Consider the following 25,980-nt stretch of genomic DNA (forward strand, 5'->3'; position numbering starts at 1 on the left):
CAATTATATTTATCTTAAAACCAAGTCATTAACTATTTTATTGCCTGATTTGTTTCTCAGGTGTAATACAAAATGAAAAAAAATTCAAAAAAATTCAAAAAAAATCAAAAAAAAAATAAAAGAAGAAAAAAACACTGTTTCTCAGATAGCACATAACAATAACTATGGTGATTTGGAGGCTACAAATTTTGTGACTGGCACTGTGATGAGTCCCCTACCACTATTTGATCCTCTCGCTTATTAAAATAATTATTACTACACATTTATGAATAAAGCTTTTTAAAATTTTTAAAACAAAATCCTGATTGAATTTTATATCATACCCATGAGGGAAAAGCTAATATATTAATAGCAATTGCATTAAGTAAAAAACAACAACAATAACAACAACAAAAATCCACCACCACCAACAACAAAGTTAAACAGTAGCTTAAACAAAATGAGAGAAGTCTAAAAGCAGGCATTTTAGGACTAGTATGGTGGATCCCTGATGAAATCAAGATTTTGGATTTTAATATCTCTCTCTATACACCTAATCCTTTACTCCTGTGTCCATTGTTTCCTTAGTGAAAATAATAATAATAATAATAATAATGTTGCTTAAATTCTATAATCTGATTTTTCTTTTAGAAAGAAAAAGGAATAGCCAGAAGGTGACAATTTCTTGCCAAGTAAGTCTGTCTCACCATTTAAGATGCTTTCTCAAACCCCTTCCAGAAACTTCCACTGAAGTATCAATAACCAGAAATACATGACTTAGTCAGTTTTCATTGTAAAGAAGTCTGGGGAATAAAGCTTTTTATCTGAGCATTTTGCTATTACATCAAAATCAGAATTCTAGTAAGAGATAAATTTTTAAAAAATGGAAGAATATATTTTGCAGTAACCAGAAATCTGTATTTATAAAGGGTCAGAGCTAAAATTCGAAGCCAGATTTTCTAATCTCAAACCCTCAGCAAATCATTACTACATTACAGAACATTCCTTAGTTGATCTGGCCTCAGTCACATGCTAAAACTTGGAATGGAATGGAATGAGATGGAATGTGGTAAAGCACTCTTTTGTGAATCTGGTGAATGTCACAAATCAGTTAGTATATCAATAGGGAAATGGAACAGTTGGGGAATGCCGTATAAATATGGTGTGGATCACAAAAGATACGTTTATTTTCTAGTTTATTTCTTTTCTAGTTTATTCTCCTGATAATTGAAACCCTGTAAAATATTTACTATTTGCCAGGCTGACTTTACTTGATTGAACTAGTTTAACTGTCAGAGAACATTGTGAAATTTCAAGAATAAGAGAAATATGTTCTGTTAGTGTAAGATACAATTTATTTTAGGTGCTTGCATAAAATCTAAGACCAATATAGCCATGCTGATTTATTACTCTTTCCATTCCCCATTTTTCTATGGCATAGAAGCATATTTCTGCAGAATTATAGGAGCAAAGTTATTATAAATACTCAAACTGCTCCATTTTAACATTTGATTTGTTTGCCTTACAAATCCATATTCCTGACTCTGATCAAACCTTAAATCATGTTGGTACTGAAATTATTACAGGATCACTGAAGATTATTTTTTTTTCTTGGCCCTTGCTTGAAAAATCAAGGCATTTTTAAGATATATTAATAAAATATACTCAGTAGCAAATCAAAGTCATGTGAAACTGAGTTAGCTAAGTATATTCTAACTGCAGAAAAATGCATTAAAAATAAAATCACTTTTTTTAAAAAATCCAGTTTTATGCTAAGAACATGGCCATTTAGAAAAACAACTTAGGATATTTTAAAAATATGAAGAAAATACTTTAATGAATGTGGACAATTCTAAAATTAATTAATTTTGAGAGGAAACCTCTTAAGCATATGCTAAAAAGTAAACTTAGAAATCTATTATTGGTATTTATTTAAGCCACTGATATTAAGTATAATTTCTCTGCCAGTCAAAATAGACTTATATACTAACAGAGTCAGATTCTAAGTTACATCCATAAGTTTGTGTCTGTCCTACTTATATTCAAAATTTTCCATAAAGTACAATACAAGGAAAAATTTGAGCTGACAGATATGTGCTGTTCCTTGTATTTATGTGTGTAGCATTTAACATTGTGGCTGGCGTTAAACGGAATTCAATAAATATAAGTAAATTAATAAGTGAATATATTAAAAGAAGTTGGTGAAATAATTTCTAGGATAGATATTTTTTTATATTTAAGAGAAGCACAGGATGCCCTACCTGTTTCAATTTTGTGTCTGTCTTATAACTTGTTACCATACATCCCTTGGTGTTTAATCATGTTTGAGTAGAGCTTATATATGTTTATGCACAGACCTTGAAGATTTTTCTTTTTCTTTTTTTAAATTTAGTTCAATAGCACTACTCAACTTATTGAAATGAAACTTACTTTAGGTTTTAAAATATTCCAGTTCAGTTTAAAGACAATAGTGTATATCCTTTTTCTTTTCTTTTTTCTTTTCTTTTTCTTTTTTTTTTTTTGCTTCAGACATTCTAGGTCAGACAGTTAGAAGGAAGACAACAATGCATTTGTTGCCTACAACACTGGGAAGATTCATTTTCTTTACCCATTAACTGTCATATCAGATAAATAGGATGCAAGTTTATTTGTGATAAATGCACTCTGTTTAGCAATGAGACAGTCTTTTAATTGAGAACCTAGCATAGTGTCCGTTAAATCTCTTCTGCTTGATTTAATTAGCAAGAACTCAATGTTAATTATTTTGCATTTAAACCTTAGGAGCCTTAGAGATGAAAAAATATATAATCCTTTTTGAAAATGAAAAATAAAAGCCCAGTAATAAAATCAGTTTATATGGTTTTAAAGGGTGTGTAAATGTGTTAAACAGCTAATGAATTTTCAACACTGTACATGCTTGGAAGATGTAGAGATTTTAATGAGCCTCCCTAATTCTACTTTAATACCATCTTACATTCTTTTATTGCAAGTTTTTTTTATTAGTTAGTATTCATTTGAAGAAATAGTCATCAATTTACCATATCTTGAAAATGAGGAAAGATAAACTACTTATTCATCACAAATTCTTATCAACTAACTGATTTTACTACCTTATATAAGGTAAGCAAAATATAAGCAGAAATCTCGTTTTGATTGCTTTTACCCAAAAGCTATATGTCAAACAATTACATGAAGTCTAATTTTAAATATGTGTCAACATTCTAAACCATTTTGTTGTGCCTCACTTTTGAACTCCTGGCTCAGACAAAGCTCAGAAAGAGAGACTGCTAGATAGACTAAACCTGGCTTCATTATAATTTTTTCAGAGGAACAGAAAACATTTCTTATTCCTTTTACTGACAAAGTGACATTGGGATGTACTGGGATGGTTCTAAACCCTGCTAAGAAGAAGTGTGTTGGGTTTTGTTTTGGCTTTTGTTTGATTTTGAGTGGAAAAAACTAAAGACAGGCTCAGCATAATTGTGTTTGAGTGTGCAAAGAGGTGTCATGATTCAGAGAATAGAGGACCTAATTTCACATCTAAGGATCTAGAAATCCGTGTACTAAGGGGTTACCAATGGATGTTTCCAGAAGAGAGAGTCTGGAAGGTTTCCTTGTTTTCTTCTTCTTTTATATATATATATGTTTCCTCCTGCAATAAACATGTTTTATCTTTTGGAATATTACAATGAAATTTTTTAAAGAAGCATAGAGAATTCTAAGCTAAAGGGTCAAGGAAGAGTAGGTGAATATCTAAAAATTGTTATTTCAGATTTCAAAATCTCCACATATTTCAAACTCAAACCCCCATTGGTGGTTACATGTCTGTGTTGGTTGCTATTCCTAACCTATTAAAAGGTTAACTGATACCACTTAATGTCCTAGTCTATCCTGGTATTGAACATGGATCTGTAGGGAATGGGGTACTGAAAATTAGAAGCAGGAACTCAGAGAAGTCTTCAAGAAATAAGATAGATCTAGGAGGGAAAGAATGATCTAATATGGCAAGTAAGCAAATGCCAAACTTTGTCCACTTAGTTTGGCTAAATTCAAAAGAATTTCCTCATCATTTCCAAAACAATTCAATTGTACTTAATGTTAATCCATGCTATTATACTCCAATTTATTTTATTTTAATTTTGGGATTTGGCTTCTTGTAGTAGTTTGGAATTCCTATCAGGAACACAAACTTACTTTGCATAGCCAGAAGAATTATTGTGAGGGAGTTAATCACATGGGTTCAGGAACATGACCTTGGGAAGGTGGTTTTATTTCCCCAGATTTTTTTTTTTTTAATCCAAGTGGACTTGTGTTTTGTAACTATTAAACCACAGATACATAGAAGTGGTGAGAGATTCACTAATAATAGTTAAGAACGCCCTCACTGTGATTTATTGAAAGTCAGTCCTCAACACAAGGGTTTGCCAAACTGTGGGAGGAGCCAAAATACCCTTCAGCAGTTGAATAGATAAAGAAGATGTGGTTCATATAAATAATGGGATATTACTCAGCCATCAAAAAGGATAAATAGCCACCATTTGCATCGACATGGATGGAACTGAAGGGGTTATGATGAGTGAAATAAGCAGAGAAGGACAATTATCATATGGTTTCACTCTTATGTGGAACACAAGGAGCAGCACTGAGGACCATAGGGGAAGGGAGGGAAAACTGGACGGAAAGAAATGAGAGAGAGGAAAAAACTTTGAGAGACTCTGGGTTCCAGAAACCAAACAGGGTTACAGAAGGGAGAGGGGTGAGAGGATGGAGTACCTGGGTTATGGGTATTAAGGAGGGGATATGTTGTGATGAGTACTGGGTCTTACACACAACTAATGAATTTTTGAACACTACATCATAAACTAATGATGTACTATATGCTGGCTAATTTAACATAATGAAATAAATTAAGAAAAACAAAATGCTAAAAAAATTTAAAAAACCGAAACAAAAGAAAAAATATATATATAACACAAAATAATATTAGTAACCACTGTTGGGCACTTTCCCATTTTATTTTCCTTTTTAAAAAGCCACTATTGGGGGCGCCTGGGTGGCTCAGTGGGTTAAGCCGCTGCCTTCGGCTCAGGTCATGATCTCAGGGTCCTGGGATCGAGTCCCGCATCGGGCTCTCTGCTCAGCAGGGAGCCTGCTTCCTTCTCTCTCTCTCTGCCTGCCTCTCAATGTACTTGTAATTTCTCTCTGTCAAATAAATAAATAAAATCTTTAAAAAAAAAAAAAAAAGCCACTATTGAAGTATAGTTGATACAAATATTGCTCATATTTACTATATATAACTTGATGTGTGGACAGATGTTTACCCCTGGTATATCCATCACCACAATCACAATATCCATCACCTCCAAAATTTTCCCTGTGTTCTTTTGTGGTTTTCTTGGGATTTTTTGTTTGTTTGTTTGTTTTGTTTTTGTTGTAGTTGCTTGGAATGAAATCTATCTCTTAAAATAAATGTAAGTGTACAAATGCCATATGGGTACCTATAGAAACTTTGTCATACAATACTATCTCCATTTCACTGATGAGAAGTTGGTGTGTAGAGAAGGAAAAGGAACTTGCTCGTCACTGAACCCACCACTTTACGAGCAGGACCAGGAGTCATATCTAACTGCTACCATCTGTAAACTATACTGGGGGTGCATCCCACTGAGTTCAAGCCATTATTTAATTCCTGATTGCTTTACTTTAAGGGATGTAAATCCTGTGTTCTCTAACACATATAAAAATCATCGTGTAATATTCATCAGGATTCTTATTAACTTATAAAATGTTGGTTTTCTCACAAACTCTAACTATAGCCTATTTGAAAGTTCTGAAAGTATTTTTTCTTGAAAAATTTTCCAAATGAGTCTGAGGTTGGCAGTAAATACAATTATTAGTGTGATTTTTGCTCACTTTAATCCCGAATTTATTTTCTATAAGAAGACAGATTGGAGAGAAAACGGCACCAATAAACTGATGTTATTATCTATAAGGAGATGTATCTGATATTTTATTTTTTATTTTTTAAAGGTTTTATTTATTTATTTGACAGACAGAGATCACAAGTAGGCAGAGGCAGGCAGAGAGAGAGAGAGGAGGAAGCAGGCTCCCCGCTGAGCAGAGACCCCCCGATGTGGGGCTTGATCCCAGGACCCTGGGATCATGACCTGAGCCGAAGGCAGAGGCTTTAACCCACTGAGCCACCCAGGTGCCGCTATCTGATATTGTACTATAAACTTCTGGCTTTAGCATTTTTCAAGAATTTGAGATAAAGAACTGAAAGTCTTTTTCCTTTTTCATTAATCTGATTTTTAAAATTTACGTAGGTTTAAAAACTGACCTAATCTTAAAAATGTATTACACTCTTATAAATAATGAGCACCCAATACACATTGGTTTCCTCAGGCCTTCCTCTAAAACTTTGTTAAAGGTACAAAAGTTTCGTGTATATGGTTGGTACTGTCTCTCTCTCTCTCGGTACTGTGTTCCATATTACATATAAGAATAATATACATAACATAGTTCTAGAAAAATGTGTTTTCTTCCTCAGGTAACAGATAATCTCTGAGTTTGCTGTTCTACTTCTGACTTTGCTGTTATAGTACAGATATATATTTAAATGTCCTTATTTATTTATTTATTAGTGAATTGGCAAGATGGTAATATAAAGACCATCTAGCTATTTAATTAGAAGGAAGTTAAAAAAGAATATATGAAACCAGTCCAAATCCTTCCCTTGGATTTACAGCTGACACGTGGTGAACAGATGAGAACATCTGGGAAGCCTAACCCTATGCAACTATTTCTTGGATTTGACCAAGGAAGGAAAAGGCAGTAATGGCATGAAAGATAGCGCTGGGTGTGCTTTCATGGAATCTTCTGTGCCCAACTCTTGGCTGTCTTCTATCCTTGATCACTGGCCTTTCTTTATAGTTGGCATAATAATAGTTAAGCACATGTCCTTAAAAGACACTGACTGTGACTGACTACTTATTCCTACAGATATAGAGCTAATACTATATCAATTCAAAATTAAAACAAGCACATAATCAAACAAGTTGTTATTTCTTAGTGTTCTTTTTGTTTGTTTGTTTGTTTTTTAGGAAATGGCTTACTCTGTTCCCTTGTTCTCGGCTCTGCTTATGGGCTCAGTTTCTTCTTATAAAGTCATCTGGACCCATATTAGAGGGTTTATGTCCAGAGAGTTAGTAGATCATACTGATGAGGGCTCAGATTCCAAAACTAGATTGCTGTTTGAATCCTTAGCTCTTTTAATTTCCATATAGCATTTTTAAGTATATATATTTGAAGTGGTTAACAATTGTCCCCAGGATTTCCTATATTTTCAGAATTTACTATGTTAGACACTTCCATGTTGAGAACAGCTTATTGTGACTTGGTAAATTGGAGGGAACTTTGCCCATTCCATTTCCATTTCTCCTTTGTCCTTACCATTCTCTGATAATCTTCCCATGCCTTAACAGTGAGTTTAACTTCTTTCTCATGTTGGTTCTGATTTTACTCTAACACTTTGAAAATTGACTTAACCTTACCATGTCAGTGCCTCATTCCTCGGATGAGGAACATGAGAACATTTACCTCATATTTTAAATACACACACACACATACACGCACATAAACAATTATTTTTATAGAAAACGTAGAAGGATGGATTTTTCACAGAAGGCACTGTGTACTGCCGTTACCAAGACCATTGTCCAAGATAGCTATGACTCATTCTTAAATATTATTAAACTTCATTCTTTTGTCACTGCACTATTATGAGAATATGAACCCTTATTTCACTCTTTTAGCTTCTTTCACTTTTACACTGTTGCCATTTGATCTAACTTAATCTACTTCCATTCCCACCCTCACTTCCCTCATGGTCTTGCCTTTATTCATGCCCCTACCACTGACCACCGCAGTGCCCTGGCTGAAATTTTGGTATGACATTCAGAGGTCCTCTAGTACCTGAAATATTTATAAGTTGCTCTTTAGTCTCCCTTAGTCTTATGCTGAAATTGACATTCTTTTTTTTTTTTTTTTGTTCACCTGGAAAGAAAAGCACTAGTCTCTATCCATTCTCTAATTATACCTCTGATTATTACTTTTCCAGGTGGTTAAGGGTGTATGAATACCTTAACTTCTCTTGATCAAGCAGAGAGCCCTCTAGTAACCTAAATGCTATTACAGTTGTAGCTTTTTCACAGCTGTTTAGGTTTCCTAATTAAAGTTACTAAGCTCAAACACCTCCATATTAGGAAATAAACTGTGCTCTAAATTTTTTAGCTCCTTGATAAATGGGCAGTGGAAATTGAAGAATCCTTAGCATGTGATCTATATCACCTGGCCATATTATACATTTAAGAAATGTTTATTGTTATGTATCTTAGGAAAATGATCTTGCAAACTGTAGATTGCAAAAGATAACAATTTTTTAAAAATTTTATTTATTTATTTGACAGACAGAGATCACAAGCAGGCAGAGAGACAGGTAGAGAGAGAGGAGGTAGCAGGCTCCCCTGCTGAGCAGAGAGCCCGATGCAGCGTTCAATCCCAGGACCCTGAGATCATGACCTGGGCCGAAGACAGAGGCTTAAACCACTGAGCCACCTAGGTACCCCACAAAATACACCAGTTTAAAAAGGACCTACATGAAGTGGTTTAATTACATGAAGTGGTTTACTTCAAAGCTTCTATTTGTTTTATAGGCACAATTTAGTTTTGAAAGACAAAAATGGTAACAGCTAGCTGGTCCTTTCCCTTATGGAACTCACTGTTTAGTTTCATCAGATGTTCTAAAATGCACAACACACACACACGTACACACATCTAAATCAATGGCACAACACAACACTACCTCAAAACCTCCTGATGAGGATATGAAACATGTTGCACTTAGAAAATATGGGAGGAAAGGGTCGCTGTTTAATGATTACTTTCCTTGAGCATTAACTTAGGACAAAAACCAATCCTTTATGAATGTTATACTATATACTTTTCTCCATATATCTTGAGTTCCTCTGGTTTCTTCCTATAAAATAAATGATTCAATTTCCATAACATTTTCTAAAGAGCTATGAATGAAATAAAGCATTCCTTTTGGCCTTTTTTTTTTTTAACATTTTTTTTTAGAATGGTTGTCTCAGAAGATAACCTTTCCTTTGGGAAAGGAATGTCTTCATCAAATATGTTTCAGAAACACTACATCCCATGTCTTTATCTTGGTGCCTGAGAGTGAATTTAGACATATAAAAGTATCGGAGAAGATTTTTAAGTAAGAAACATGTATAAATGGATTAACCAAATGATTTTCAAGTTTACTGGATCAAAGAATTCCCTTTATTTCCCTCTTCCTATTGGCAGCTTTAGTTACACTGGTATTTTGAGAATCGTCTTGCTTGGGGCCTCAAGTCTGAGGCTCAAATGCTGAGAATAAGCATTTTATCTTTTATCTTTTCATATTACCCATAGAGAATTCTATAGTGAGCAGTTAGTTTCTTGAATGATCTTTGCTTATATTTGTGCCTACAAGCTGACCTCTACATGAAACATAAAGAAATCTCATTTATTATTATCATTCTTATTATTAACCATTATTATTATCATCTAATCATGCCCTTCTGTGTGAACAGGGTGAAGTGTGCTGCCACTCAGATAACCCTTCCTGTGCAGTCTGAATGCTGAAACATTGCTAGGGGAGGGTAAACATGGGAAAATAAGCAAAAAACAGGGAAAGCACACAAGGAGACTCTTTTCTTCCTTCATATTGTCTCTTCACTTTTCTTACATGCCTTGAAAGACTGTAGGAGTGCCAAAGTGAATGCTGTCTTTAATAAAACAAAAACAGTTTCAAACAGTCAGTACATGTAGTGAAGCTGTGTTTAACTGGACTTGTCCAAATGCTCCCAGCTAGAATCCAAGACCCAGGCTTACTTGTGAATCAATAGCCAATGCCAGGCCCAAATAAATGTTCCTGTTATCAGCTTCTTGTGTCTTCATTTTAAGCCTCACTGTGTCATTGTAACCAACAGGGATGATTTCTCTAACTTACTTTTAAAAAATTATCTTATTTCTGCACTTCATAATGTCATGGTCATCATTCTCTTTCTTATTTAAATGATATATATCCTGCCGCTTTTTCATTGTGAAATAATGAACAAACTTCTGACTTTACTCCGCAGTGTCTGCTGAAAAGAACTTTCTCAAGGGTCATTGAGAAGGCCCTTTTGGATAGCATATTCAACAGCCAAATATAAATAACAGGAGAAAAAATTACGAAGGTGACTCCTGTTCTTTTGATGGTTATATGCACCTCTATCATTCCATTTTATCTCCCATCACAAAAGCAAGGTAAAACTGATATTTGATCCTAGAATAATGTTACTAAAGTTAAATATTAACTGCAAAGCTTATGAGTAAATTTCAGTGGCTGAGGACAAAAAATAGCCATTTTATGATAACTATGATAAGAGGAAGAAAAAAATTGGTAGCACAAAAGGTTCAAAATGTGAGTTCTTTTTTTATTTTCCTGACAAACAATTCTAATCTCTCTCCCTTTATTTTTCCTCGCCAGGAATACTTCTGCTGTCAGTTAGACTATAAAAGAAGAGAAAGACCTTTGTTCCAATGGTAACAACAAGAAAAACATTAAAAAAAATAAAAATCACATTTTTCTATGAAGTAGAGAAGAGTGGAGGATTGGAAGAAGCTAACTGAACTGAATTTTATAGAGAAACAAACACTTCAGAGAAGAGAGAGCAGTAGCTACTTCTTTCTGGGGGTCATTGCCAGGTCATACCATGGGAGGACTGAGAATGCCAAGAGCTAGTTGGAGGAGACTGTAGATTGGAGGAACCTCAGCTCAGACAAGGAATTGTGCCTTTCTCTCTCCCACCCCACCTTTGAGAAAAACAAACAAACAAACAAACAAACAAAAAACAGTGGATAAAGACCTAGTAGGTAAAGAGAAGTCACCCAGTCTTGGCCATTCTCCAAATGACTGGATTCCAGAACTTTGTGAAATTGAGAAACTAAGCAAACCTATCTGAAAGTGTAGCCAAATCTTCTAGCTCCCTTATGGACACCATCAAAAGCTAGCAGAACATAGCAGAGATCAGACTAGAGTCAAAAATGAGACCCATACTTATATAACCCAATGGGTTCAACAAATACGTCAATGCACTTAAAAGGGAAAAGAGAAGTCTCTTTAAGAAGTGTTGGGAAAGCTTCCTTTCCATATGGGAAAACAACAACAACAACAACAACCCTGGTCTCTATTATACACCAAACAGAAATGAATTTGAGATAGATCATACCCTTAACATAAAAGCTAAAATTATAAAACTTCTTAAAGAAAGATATGTGTGATATAAGGAGTCTGCCTCTAATTTGTTATCGCTTCAGTGTCATACCTGCCGTGGGACAGACATTGCAACTGTGTCCCCACTGGCTTTAGCCTCTCAGTGACAAGTCCCCACATCCACGGTCAGACATGTAGATTCTGTCCTGGGGGTAGTTACTGCATAGGAGCCAAAACTGAGCAGAGAGAAGACCTCAACCTTTTTCTGGGAGACCATTCAGGTGACCAGAAAAATGGCCTCGGGGCTAATAGCCAGGAGAGAGGCAGCCGTTGTGTCATTCCAGGATGTAGCTGTGGACTTCACCCGGGAAGAGTGGTGGCTGTTGAGCCACACTCAGAGGATGCTGTACAGGTGTGTGATGCTGGAAAACTATAGCAACTTGGTCTCCCTGGGAATCCCATTTCCCAAGCCAACACTTGTCATTCTGCTAGAGCAGGGGGAGGAACCCTGGACAGAAGAGGGTGAAGCTCTGCCCAGCTCCTGCTCAGCAGATGCAAAGCCAGAAATTCAACTTGGTTCCTCCTCTGCTCTGGACTTCTGCAGTTGGCAACGCCAACACAGGCTACATGATCATTGCCTTCCAATCTACCCAGGCTTGCTAGCAGGCACTCTCTGCCCAGCCTACCAGAAACAGCAGCAGCAGCAATCACGCTCTTATGAAAGCTTCTGCAATGACAGAGTGAAAGACAATGGCAGAGAAGAAGGCTCCAAATCATTGTTGGATACGACAAGGAGAAGGTTCACCTCCAGAGCTTGCCTCAGCCCACCTGATGGACATCTAATAAGCTTGAGGGAAGGCAAGACAGTGCTGGAAATAAAGCTCAGCTCAGCTGAGAAGGCAAACCATTTAGAAACAGAGAAATTATTAAAGTGGGTAGATTTCTCAGGATTTGAAGTAACGAATTATGGAAATTGTGGGCTAGGCTTTAGCCAGAAATCAGCCCTCTTTATTCATCAGAGGACCCACTCAGGAGGAAAGCCTTATTTTTGCAGTGAATGTGGTCGAAGCTTCAGCTATAAATCAGCTCTCATCACACACGAGAGATCACATACAGGGGAGAAGCCTTACATCTGCACAGAATGTGGGCAAGCCTTTAGCCAGAAGTCTAACCTAGTCACCCACAAGATGGCCCACTCTGGGGAGAGGCCTTTCGCATGTGAGGAGTGTGGACGAAGCTTTAGCCAGAAGTCAACTCTCATCAGACACCTGAGGACACACTCAGGGGAGAAACCCTTTGTGTGCCAGGAGTGTGGGCGGGGCTTTCGGGATAAGTCAAACCTTATCACCCACCAAAGGACCCACTCATGGGAAAAGCCTTATGTGTGTAGGGATTGTGGGAGGCTTTTTAGAGACAAATCAACTCTCAGCAAACATCAGAGAATTCATTCGGGGGAGAATCCACATTTGTGCCCCGAATGTGGCCGGAGCTTTAGTCAGAAATCGTACCTCATGAAACACAAGAGGACGCACTCAGGAGAGAAGCCTTTTGTGTGTCAGGAGTGTGGACGAGGCTTTAGTGATAAGTCAAACCTTACCACACACCAGAGGACACACTCAGGAGAGAACCCCTATATGTGTGCAGAGTGTGGTCGAGGATTTAGTGTTAAGTCAGCTCTCATGACACACCAAAGGACACACTCTGGAGAGAAGCCTTATGTGTGCCAAGAATGTGGGCGAGGCTTTAGACATAAGTCAACTCTTGTTGCACATCAGAGGACACACTCAGGAGAGAAACCTTTTGTGTGTGGGGAATGTGGGCGAGGCTTTAGACAGAAGTCACATCTCATCAGTCATCAGAGAACGCACTCTGGGGAGAAGGCATATGTCTGCCCTGAGTGTGGACAAGCCTTTAGCCAGAAAGCAAATCTAGTCAGGCACAAGATGGCCCACTCAAGGGAGAAGCCCTTTGTCTGTAGGGAGTGTGGGAGAGGCTTTACCCAGAAGTCAGCTCTCATAAGACATCACAGGACACATTCTGGGGAGAAGCCTTTTGTGTGCCAAGAGTGTGAGCGGGGCTTTAGTGATAAGGCAACTCTCAGCACACATCAGAGAACACACTCAAGGGAAAAACCTTATATTTGCAGTAAGTGTGGAGAAGGCTTTAGGCTGAAATCACTCCTTGCTAGACACCAGAGGACACATCCGTTGTAAAAAACCTTCATGCACAAAATGTGTAAGCAAGGCTTTAGTAATAGATCACAAATCATACCTCGTCATGCAAGAAGAGATAACTTTAGGGAAAATCTCATGTTGTCAAGGGTGGGACTTCAGAGATATCAACTTTCATCAGAGGATAGAGAACCTACTTGTGTGAAACAATGGTTTTCGATTAGTAGCAATTTCATCCCCTGCCTCTGTGACAGTTGGTGAAATCTAGAGACATTTTCTTTTATCACAACTGGGAGGCTGCTACTGGGGTATAACGGATAGAGGTCAAGGATGCTTCTAGACATCCTATGGTACACAGAGCTGCCTCCCACAATAAAAGTCTCCCACCCTGTAAGACTTGGATCTCTTCAAGGCTAGCTTTGGTTCCCAAATCCCCACCATTGGCTCAGAGGAAAATTTCTTACTCTCTTGTAGCCTGAGTCTTTTGCCTAGACCTCCATCCTTCCCACTCATTCAATCCAGATCTGATGCCTCTCCCTGCCTTCTTTAACTCTTTCCATTTGTTTTCTCAAATATGGTTTTCCCAATAACTCCTTGAACATCTAATTCCAGCCTCTTTTTCAGAAGACTCCAACTCACACAATCACAAGGAAAGAATGGTAACATCATAGTGAAACAACTAAGCCTACCTACATCACATTAACAAAATTAAGCACTAACATTGAGACAGATTGCCATCCTAAGCCCCCTAACAGGATTCATTGAAAAAGATAACATGTATTTTCAAAATATGTTTCTGCCAAAAAAAAAAAAAAAAAGCTGTTACTTAAGTCTCATCTCACAAGAAATGATTAAATTAAGTAGAATTTTATAAAACAACTGTTCTTAATTTTTAAAAACATCAAAGCCAGGAAAAACACAAAAAGGCTGACAAAGTATTGCAGGTTACAGGAGACTATGGAGACATGGCCATACAATGCTTGGTATAGGATTGACTTGTGGACTTTATATACTTAAAAAGTATATATACTCTACTTATACTTTATATAAATACTATATAGATGTGTGTGTGTGTGTGTATACACTATAAAGTATATATACTATACTTACACTTAAAAAGTATAGTCATGAAAGACTACATACTAGACAATATCGCTTAATCAATGTTAAATCAATGATAAATGCAGCATACTGTGGTCATGAAAGTCATCTTTGCTTTGAAAATACACAAGTCAATGTTTAGGATTAAAAGATACAATGACTTCAACTTACAAATTGTTAGAAAAAAAGAAGTGATCTGAAAATGTTCATAGAAAACAAAATAAATATAAAAATATAAACACATTCTCCAGGAGTGGGAGGAAGAAAGAAAGACAGACAGACAGAGGGAGGGAGAAAGAGGACACAAGTAGAACCAATATGAACTCCTGATAAATCTAGTTAAAAGGTATATAACAGTGCCTTATAGTCTTCTTGCAACCTTCTTTTTTTCTGATATTTTATCAAAGTAAAAACATAAGCAAAAAAGAAAAAAAAATGAAAAAGAAGGAAGGAAGCAAGCTCCTGGGATGGTGGGTTGGTTGGTGGTTGGAATAATTACTGTTAGTATTGCACTTGTAACACAGCCTACAATAACTCAACTCCTGAAGAAATAAAAAAGATTAACCCATATTCTAACTGACAGATAAAGGAAAGGCCTTGCACTTTTTGAGAAGTATCCATACTTCCATTTTTAAAAAAATAAACAGTGTTCTGAATATGATTAAAAAGGACCAGGTATGGAATGAAATAGAAAATGTAACCTTACTCAAAGGAAAATGGTAGAAACAGACCAACAGGTCACCTAGTTACCGGAAATCACAGCCATGGCTTTAAATCAATTATTATAACCACTTTAAAGAGTTTATAAGAGAACTGGCAGGTAATTTCAAAAGGAAAAGCAAAAGTCAAAAAAAAAAAACAAATATGAATACTAACATTGAAATATGCAATATCTGAACTTTTTCCATGCCTGCCAATGCAGTAAAATTAACTGCCATTTTCCTTCCATTTCTTTCTGAAATAACTTTCATGAAGATGTAAATGAGTGATTTAAATAAACCCAGAAATAACATTAGAAGGGAGCCATTGCTTTGAAAGTTATTCATCGACTCATTTTTTAGAACCAGGAAAACCAGTCAATAAACCCTGATCTATTCAACCATATTATGAAGAGGCACTACATTTAAAATTTGTTTTTCATATTCTGGACTCTAAAAATTATGCTATTCCTCTCAAATCTGTCATTTGCTTCTGTGATCCTTATTTAGAATTGTTTTTATTTCCAAATTTTAAACAGGATATTTGCTTTCTTTTGAAGCATCTGCCCATGGGGCACCTGGGTGGCTCAGTGGGTTAAGCCTCTGCCTTCAGCTCAGGTCATGATGCCAGGATCCTGGGATGGAGCCCCGCATCGGGCTCTCTGCTCAGCAGGGAGCCTGCCTCCCCCTCTTTCTCTGCCTGCCTCTCTGCCTACTTGTGAATTCTGTCTGTCAAATAAATAAAATCTTTAAAAAAAATAAAATAAAGCATCTGCCCAATTAGTTTTCTTTTTCATAAATAAATGTTTTAAAACATATATCCTGTTCCAGATGAGCTAGAATCTTCGGTCTCTTTCTCTGTCCCTCTCTCACTGTCTCTTTCTCTTACTCTATTTTTGTGTCTATTACGTTTCTGTGTCTATTACATTTAGACCAACCCTGTCCCCTAAGTCAGTAAATAAAACTTCTCAGTTTTTGTAAGTCAATTTCAAAGGAGCAATAGCAATTTTCCTGGTTGAGTTATTTTCATTAATCAACATTCCTTTATTAAACATGGTATAATAACAATGGAATGGCTAGATGTGATCCACCTACTGTTGGGATTAAAATGGGTGAAATTTCCAGAGAATGATTAGTGTTTATTATGAGAAAGTGACTTTGCAATGAATATAATATAATGAAATGTTTTGGGCAACAATGATTTGTGTTCTTTTCCTCATATTATTTGACATTAGAGAATGATAAGAATCAATTTCAGTTCACTGTGTTAGTATGAAATAAGACTTAACAGTTTTGGGTTATTGTAATTTATCTGTTTTCCCCTTTTGGCAGAGAGTATGAGCTTATGTTAGATGACATTATTATTTCTTTATATCTCAAATAAACCTTTTTGAAACTGAAGGGATTTTCCTTGTCATTACACACATACACACACACAAATACACACACTTTCCAACCACAAAACTTGATTTTGTACATGATTATTATTAACAATAATAATCGGAGAGCCTGGGTGGCTCAGTGGGTTAAAGCCTTTGCCTTCATCTCAGGTCATGATCTTCATCTCAGGGTCCTGGGATGGAGCCCCGCTTCGGGTTTTCTGTTTAGCAGGGAGCCTGCTTCCCCCCCTCTCTCTGCCTGCCTCGCTGCCTACTTGTGATCTCTGTCTCTGTCAAATACATAAATAAAAATCTTAAAAAGAAAGAATACTTTCTTTGGAAAAGTTTGGAACAAAATGAGCAGCAAATGCATAAGGATTAATTCCTGTAAGTTTTATATTATAACTCAATTTGTGTAATCTTGGACCTTTCGAGGTTATCTGCTTATGCTCAAATACATATTGCCTTATGAGTCCAACACGTGAAATTAAAAACAAAATGTGAAAGACAGCCATGGATGGTGTTAATCTGGAACTCTCACATGAGAAGTGGGTAGTAAGTTTGTCCACAATATCTCCTTGCCAGACATTTCTTTCTAGTCTCCTCCAGCAAGAACAGAAAGAATCTAGATAGAGGAGTTTCTTTCTAGATATTTGGTCCTCGGAGGAACATATCTACGGATTCCCCATCTGCTAAATCTGGGTTGGGGGACAAGATCCTCCGTCAACTTTAAAGTACTAGCTGTGATATATAATAGTAAGAGGGCCAAAGGAAAATACTCAGAATGATGAAAGCAAGCGACAGATTCGGATAGATTTGGATATTGATGCATTCAATTACCTCCTACTTTCCTCACCTTCTTATACCCAAGTAGCTAAATCAAAATTGCTGTGTCTATGCTGTAATCTTAGGAAACACAGACAAACTGTCATAGTAATAAAGAACAACCTGCAAAATGCAGTGAGAAGAGTCATAGGAAATCATCTGCATTCACACTCTGGCTCTACCCTTGAATTTGCTCCATGAACATGAAAAAACATTGGGTACCTCTAAAAGCTTCATTTTCTCATCTGCACCATTATTAAGATTAAATGATAATATGTAAACCAGCCCTTTAAAAAAAAATACCCTCTTTCTTCTGTTGTGCCCTATTTAACTAGAGTTACTAAGAAACGGAGTAGGTCCGTGGCAGTTGCAGCTTCAAATCATTTTATGACCTTGATCGAGTCACGGAACTCCTGAGTTTCTTTCGACCATCTGCAAAACCAGGATAATCAGAGTTGACACCTGTTTGCCATGCTGTGAAGATAAATGTAGTAACATCCACAATGCGGGGTACTTCAGAGGAAGCCAAATGCCACTTCAGTAAAAATAACAACAATCGTAACATTAAGAAATATTTTATTTCCCAGATACTCTCTGAAGAGATTTAGGCATCTGTTGTCCAGGACATATTGGCCTCTAATTAAAAACAAATACGTGCCAGTTTTCATTAAAGTCCATTTTAGCAAATTGTTACTGTCCTATAATATACCTATCGAGTGTCTTGCAGATAAACAAAGAACGGTTGGAAGAGCCGGCAGCCAATGGAAAACCCCGCCAGGGCGTGTTTCTGTGCACAGTTACCAGTCAGCCAGCAGCATTTTTCACTCAGATTTTACGTGCCTTCCCCTGAGCAAATATTAAGCTTTTTAACTGAGAGATTTTACCAGGATTTTTGATTCTATGTTGCCTAATAGCAGTGTGTGACAAAGACATATGATGCCATAAATCTTTGTATTACATTTAAACAGATCTAGTCTTGTTTGGGCTCTTAATAATAGCTGTGGGATCTTTCTATATTTAATTTGAAGTTTTGATTTTTCACCATATCTCTAGAAAAAGCACTGTCAACATTAAACTGTTTTTTTTTAATGCAACTGTGCATTTAAGAGATGAACAAAACAATGTGTTCAAAAGCTTGACATGTGCTTATTAAGGAAGCAAGCATGTTTTATGATATGTCTTTAGTTTTCAAAATTCTTCAGCTATCATTGTCTAGATATGGTTTTCAACATATGGCTTATAGAATTATATATGAAAATCTTTCTTCTAGACAGAGTTGTAGCCCGAACATATTCTATTGAAAGCTAAATGATTCAATGGAGTGTATTTAAAGCACAGTCCACACATTCAGGGCTAGAATGCTGGAGAAAACCTTTATCTGAGTGTCATTCTCTGGACTGAAAGAGAAATCATAACATAAATAACCTTCTAGATATGTTGGCGGTCAAGTCATTACCTAGTAGGTAAAGAAGGAAAACATTTTTTTTTAAAGTCAGCGCCAAATAATACTACAAGTAAAGAAAGAGAATAGTGGAGAAAGAAACAGCCTTTCAGAATTCTTTGTGCTTTTCAGAACAGAATCCATCGAAGATATACATCACTGATGCACAAAATTCAAGCCATGGTTATTCTTCAGTTTTCTGCTAACTTAAATGGACTTTTAGCCTTTTCTCTGTAGGATTTGAATGTTACATTAAAATAGACTGATTTACCAGAGTCTGTTTTTCTTGCTGAAGAAAATTAAAAGGATGAGAGAATAAAAGGAATCCTGTTTATAAGGCTGAGCACGTTCAGAATTGTAAAGGCTCCCTCAGACTCAGTAACCCTCAAGGAGTCAGTGAGATGGTCTCTCAGTAGGACTGTCAGTTTCTTCCATGCTCCCCATCCATCCTCTACAGAATCCCTGGGCTGATCTTCCTGAAGCCTGCTGACTCCTGATTGTTTTACAAATAAATGCATTCAAAGCCTTCCAAGATTTTATTCCTACTTGAGTTTATGACCTCTTCTCACTGCTCCCTGATACTTCCTTGACTTTGTGCCTAAATGACCTACAGATTGAATCATGTCCATGGTTTCTGACTTCGATCCATGCCCTGGACACAGTTTTGGATTTACTGTATTCACATGTAATGTGTGTTACTTCTTCAACTACTACTCTATTTCTACCCCTTACGCCGTAACTAATTTGACTCCCTTTAGAACTTCCACAGCACTGTATCTGGATCTTTCATGGAGGGTTTCATCAGATCCTCTACTATTAAACCATGTGTGTAGATGCCTCATGGCCTCCACTAGGCCTAACATTTTGATCCATATATGGTATAATCTCTCTGGGGTCAGGATTTAATTTGTGATTATATCAGGGTGTGCATCAACCTCTGAGCATGCACTGTATTCAGTGAAACATATATAACTCATTGAATAGATACAAAAGGGAATATTTTTATCCTAATTTCATCATTCCTTATTTCATCTGGTACAATTTTGTATTTTGCTCACATTTTTCTTCATTTGTTTTGTTGAGAATGACAAAGTTGCTTCAGTTCACAGAAAGAGAAGATAAAATAAAATACCTTAAAGAAAGTCCCGAAGTCCAGAAAAGCAAGCTTTAAAACCACCAGGATTATTATTATTAAAGGACAGGGACCCAAATGGCACTTTCACAGCAGGAAAAGTCCAGTTAGGATACTCCTGTCTGAAAAAATAGAAACCAAACTCTTTTCTATCCAATTGTCAAATTCCAAGAAAGGAGCATGTAATTGGTCTAATTGGTCATGCAAGGCTTGTATTGGGGAAGATGAACTACTGTTTATGGTCTGTGTCTGAAAGACTTCTTCCAGTAGTGATGACATAGGTTCAGGAAAATAAATGAGAGCACTATTAGCAAGAAAAAATAGAAGTTGTCAAAAACGGACACACATCTGCTGCAGAAGATTCATCATGTGGAGACATTAGGTGAAGTGTGAGAGATAATTGTTATTATTTTTTATAATCTGTAATTAATGAACATTTACTTCAAATATTTTATTATACATCATTGTGATGCATCAGACCGGGGCTCTGTTTGCTGTATAAAGGGACTATATTGCATAGTTTTCCACATGATTGCCACAGAATGGCTTTATTCAAAATACCTCCAGATATGATACAATGCCATTTAATTTTCTATAATCAGATTTCTGGGCTGGTATATAATAATAGGTGCCAAACATTCTGATTGTATGCATAGTATGCTGGTGGGTATGGCTGGGATATCCTTAAGTACAGAAAGATTTAAGGAGATAAATGGCAACTAACTTAAAAAGAGGATAAGACTTGATATCCTTTAAAGGAAGTGATTTCTTCTGTGCACATCTAGTTAAAGCAGTAGATTCTACATGAGTCCTACAGGCTGGTCCTCATGGCAAAAACATCCTATGTTGTATAAAGCAAAATAACAGTACTTGTCTTGCAATATCATCTTGGAATTCCACTGCCTGTACATCAGAGAGCTGTTTAGACAGGAAGAAATAGTATTGACTCATTTGTTGCCTGGCTAAAAACATTCACCAAGTGCCTATTCTGTCTTGCAGGAACAGGAGTATTGGGCAAGATCCTGAGAACAAAATGAGAAAAGCTAGCAGCAGTCTTGTAGGAGATGAGTAACCTGATGATTTCAGTAATTATAGTAAGGGGTTATTATTCCCAGAGTTTTTAAGAACCTAGAGGAGAGCTAGCAAGAAGTAAAGGAGAAACACAGTTATGCTGTCATTGACTTCTATAGATGATGCTTGAGTGCCATATTTAAGTAGGCTTTAAAATCATTCAGATGAAGAAGGTATGTATGTGGGTAGGGTTGGGGAGAGGTGAGGATGGGTAGAGACTAGGAGTTGGAAGTACACATCTCTCATTTGTTGATGAATGAAAAATACGTTCTGCCACATTGTTCCTGAAAATGAGCTACATTAGTTAAAGCCAATGAGTATATTTTTTGAAGATAACTCTCAGGCTAGTTGCTATTCATCTTTAGAAAAAGAACTTTGCAAAAGTAAAAACAAAAACAAAAACAAGCGTTGAAAAACAAAAATAAAACTAGAGGCATCACGTTACCTGATTTCAAGCTTTACTACAAAGCTGTGGTCACCAAGACAGCATGGTACTGGCATAAAAACAGACACATAAACCAGTGGAAAAGAGTAGAGAGCCCAGATATGGACCCTGAACTCTATGGTCAAATAATCTTTGACAAAACAGGAAAAAATATACAGTGGAAAAAAGACAGTCTCTTCAATAAATGGTGCTGGCAAAACTGGGCAGCTATATATAGAAGAATGAAACTCGACCATTCTCTTACACCATACACAAAGATAAACTCAAAATGGATAAAAGACCTCAACATGAGACAGGAACCCATCAGAATCCTAGAGGAGAACATAGGCAGTAATCTTTTCGATATCAGCCACAGCAACTTCTTTCAAGATATGTCTCCAAAGGCAAAGGAAACAAAAGCAAAAATGAACTTTTAAGACTTCATCAAAATCGGGCGCCTGGGTGGCTCGGTGGGTTAAGCCACTGCCTTCAGCTCAGGTCATGATCTCAGGGTCTTGGGATCGAGTCCCGCGTCGGGCTCTCTGCTCAGCGGGGATCCTGCTTCCTCCTCTCTCTCTCTCTCTCTCTGCCTGCCTCTCTGCCTACTTGTGATCTCTCTGTCAAATGAATAAATAAAATATTTTAAAAAAAAGACTTCATCAAAATCAAAAGCTACTTCACAGCAAAGGAAACAGTCAAGAAAACAAAGAGGCAACCCATGGAATGGGAGAAGATATTTGCAAATGACAGTACAGACAAAAGGTTGATATCCAGGATCTATAAAGAACTCCTCAAACTCAACACACACAAAACAGATTATCATCAAAAAAATGGGCAGAAAACATGAACAGACACTTCTCCAATGAAGATATACAAATGGCTATCAGACACATGAAAAAATGTTCATCATCACTAGCCATCAGGGAGATTCACATTAAAACCACATTGAGATATCACCTCACACCAGTTAGAATGGCCAAAATTAGCAAGACAGGAAACAACATGTGTTGGAGGGGATGTGGAGAAAGGGGAACCCTCTTCTGCTGTTGGTGGGAATGCAAGTTGGTGCAGCCTCTTTGGAGTACAGTGTTGAGATTCCTCAAGAAATTAAGAATAGAATTTCCCTTTGACCGTGCAATTGCACTACTGGGTATTTACCCCCAAAGATACAGATATAGTGAAAAGAAGGGCCATATGTACCCCAATGTTTATAGCAGCAATGGCCATGGTTGCCAAACTATGGAAAGAACCAAGATGCCCTTCAACGGACAAATGGATAAGGAAGATGTGGTCCATATATACTATGGAGTATTATGCCTCCATCGGAAAGGATGAATACCCAACTTTTGTAACAACATGGACGGGACTGGAAGAGATTATGCTGAGTGAAATAAGTCAATCAGAGAGAGTCAATTATCATATGGTTTCACTTATTTGTGGAGCATAACAAATAGCATGGAGGACATGGGGAGTTAGAGAGGAGAAGGGAATTGGGGGAAATTGGAAGGGGAGGTGAACCATGAGAGACTATGGACTCTGAAAAACAATCTGAGGGGTTTGAAGTGGCAGGGGGGTGGGAGGTTGGGGGAACCAGGTGGTGGGTATTAGAGAGGGCATGGATGGCATGGAGCACTAGGTGTGGTGCAAAAATAATGAATGCTGTTATGCTGAAAATAAATAAAAAATAAATTAAAACAAACAAACAAAAAAGCAACAAAAAAACCTAGTTGTGTCCATCTAAAATGATACTTGATAGGATATGTGAAGGCTGCAGATGTTGATAACACAGTGGGATATTTTTGCCTCCAGAGAAACAATCCCAAAGATAGATTTGTTGCCAAAACAAAAGGGTCGGGAAGAAATAAGAATTTAGTGTAGGAATCATAGTGAAAACACTGATTCTGTACAAATGGTCAAATGATTGTTTTTCTGTTATCTGAGCCAGATTGTGGTTTTTGGAATTTTTCTCTTAAGTAGCTTGTTTAGGTAGAAATTTTATGAACAAAGCTTATTTTTTTCTTTTTTAGTTTTATACTATCTGAGTTAATAACTAAGATTTATCAGCCTCCATCCAAGATAGGGAAAAAAATTTAATCCATCAACAAAGCAATGAGAATATTAAGACAGTCATCCCTTTCTCTTTGAGACAGTCAGGTGGAAAGAAAGGCACTAACATGTAGACACCAAAGGAGTTAGCTTTACTAAAGTTGAACCAGGAAAAATATATCACAGTTATAGATTCACATTTCATATTACTATTGTCACCCAAACTCTGAATATATCAGTGAATCTCTACCAGGTCTTCACGGGCAGCAAGTCAGCTGACCTCTCTAGTTATTTCCCTCATAGAAGACAGCCTATTTCATCTCTGGGACACTTGAATTGTTAGGAAATCCTTCTGAAGTTTGTTTGCAATTGAACCTACCTTTAGTATCTTGCCTACTGTCTAATTGTTCTGCCTGCTGACCCTTCCAAATAGCAAACATATTTCACAATATTTTACTACCCAGGCTAACCAACACCCCATTCCTCAAATGTTTCTCATGTGCTATCAAATCTGTTCTCCTCATCCTTCTTTTCTAGAACATGTGACATTCTTTTACATCTTCCTCAAAAGGCAAGATAATTTATGAATCTCACTAGTATGAGATCTGTGTCAATAATTCCCTTAGAGTTTTAGAGACCTCAATGAATTTGGGAAGTAATGAAAAGGTGAAGATTTCTTTTATTTCACTTATATTGTTTTTCTGCAGGTGTAATCTGCAATAGCCCAAATCTTTTCCAGTCATTTACACACCAAGTGTGGTTTTCTATTTATAGACAGGGGAAGGGATATTCAAATTATAATACTCTCACCTCCTTTTTCTACAGAGTTTTAGGGTTCCCACATTAGGAAATGTTTCCCTGATGTTTGAGAATTGGTATAATGTAACAGAAAAGGCAGTCCTCAGAAAGATCTATGTGTAAATAAATCCCTGTTCTGTCACATTTAGCTATTACTGTCTTGATTCTCAATGTTTACATCCTTTACTTGAAGACCACTTTCAAGAAGTTATGTTGGGGCACCTGGGTGGCTCAGTGGGTTAGAGCCTCTGGGTTCAGCTCAGGTTATGACCTCAGGGTCCTGGGATCGAGCCCCACATAGGGCTCTCTGCTCAGCAGGGAGCTTTCTTTCCCCCACTCTCTCTCTGCCTGCCTCTCTGCCCACTTGTGATCTCTCTCTCTCTGTCAAATAAGTAAATAAAATCTTTTAAAAAATAAAAAATAAAAATTAAAAAAAAGTTATGTTAAGATTTAATGATAGTTTGGGGCACCTGGATGGCTCAGTGGGTTAAAGCCTCTGCCTTTGGCTCAGGTCATGGATGGTCCCAGGGTCCTGGGATTGAGCCCCACATTGGGCTCCTTGCTCAGCGGGGAGCCTGCCTCCTCCGCTCTCTCTCTCTGCCTGCCTCTCTGCCTACTTGTAATCTGTCTGTCAAACAAATAAATAAAATTTTTTAAAAAATCCTTTAAGATTTAAGGATAGTTTATTTGGAAAGTATTAAGAGTAGAGAATGCCTTGTTCATGGGAAATGCTCTATGAATGTTAGCAATGTTGGGGGAAGGGCATCTAATTCACCTCTAATTTAACAATAAAGGCATATTCTCTAGACATGACAAAGAATAAGACCTTCAAAACCAAAATGTTTTGCCCAACTTTATAGATCTACTTAAAATAAGACTAAAGACCCTAATCCTTCATGGTGTTTTCTTTCCATGATACCAGAACTATTACAGATTATGACCTTGCTTCTGTTGTTATATATAAATGTAAATCTAAGAAAGTAGATATTGACTAAAAGAACAGATATTCTATCAGACTTACTTCAAAGTGCCTCTGTGCAATAAAAATCTAAGGCACTATTATATTTAAAGTGAAAATGGTATTTTGAAGATTAATATGGGCATAACACTAAACTACAACTGTATTAATATAGCAAATATCAGACGTAAAGATATCATTACAGGGTTATAATCTGTTTCCCTGTGTCTTAGCCGGATTTGTCAGTCCTTGATCATGACAGTAATGCTGAAATGTAAGATATGGGTAGACATAAATAAACTCAGGTAAGTATGCATCTCTACAGTAGTAGAAAAAAAATTAAGATACTATGGGCCATTACTTATTGGAATATTCCAGAATTGTGACGATTATATTTTCAAAATATAATATATATACATTTTTTTTTTTATTTTTTATTTTTTATAAACATATATTTTTTATATACATATATTTTTATCCCCAGGTCTGTGAATCACCAGGTTTACACACTTCACAGCACTCACCAAATCACATACCCTCCCCAATGTCCATAATCCCACCCCCTTCTCCCCATTTTAAATGGTCTTTATTAATGATTTTGTGGCTAAAGTTTGAGGGTGATAAATTAAATTCTCCCCAAGTTCTAAGCTTG

At 36.7% G+C, this 25,980-nt stretch overlaps 1 protein-coding gene across 2 annotated transcripts in view; it reads left to right on the top strand.

Moving 5' to 3' along the window:
* Positions 1-16,655, top strand: part of LOC131810486 (zinc finger protein 133-like) — a 58,198-nt gene extending 41,543 nt beyond the window's left edge. The window contains exons 2-3 of one of the 2 annotated variants that reach the window (XM_059138512.1): positions 631-671; positions 10,559-16,655. In XM_059138512.1, coding sequence (XP_058994495.1) covers positions 11,578-13,497 — 1,920 coding nt within the window. In that variant the 5' untranslated portion in view covers positions 631-671; positions 10,559-11,577 and the 3' untranslated portion in view covers positions 13,498-16,655. The remainder of the gene's footprint in view (positions 1-630; positions 672-10,558) is intronic. The other variant, XM_059138506.1, reaches the window with a different exon arrangement.
* The last annotated feature ends 9,325 nt before the right edge of the window (positions 16,656-25,980 follow it).

Source organism: Mustela lutreola, chromosome 1 (assembly GCF_030435805.1).
Source record: "Mustela lutreola isolate mMusLut2 chromosome 1, mMusLut2.pri, whole genome shotgun sequence".
NCBI lineage: Eukaryota > Metazoa > Chordata > Mammalia > Carnivora > Mustelidae > Mustela > Mustela lutreola.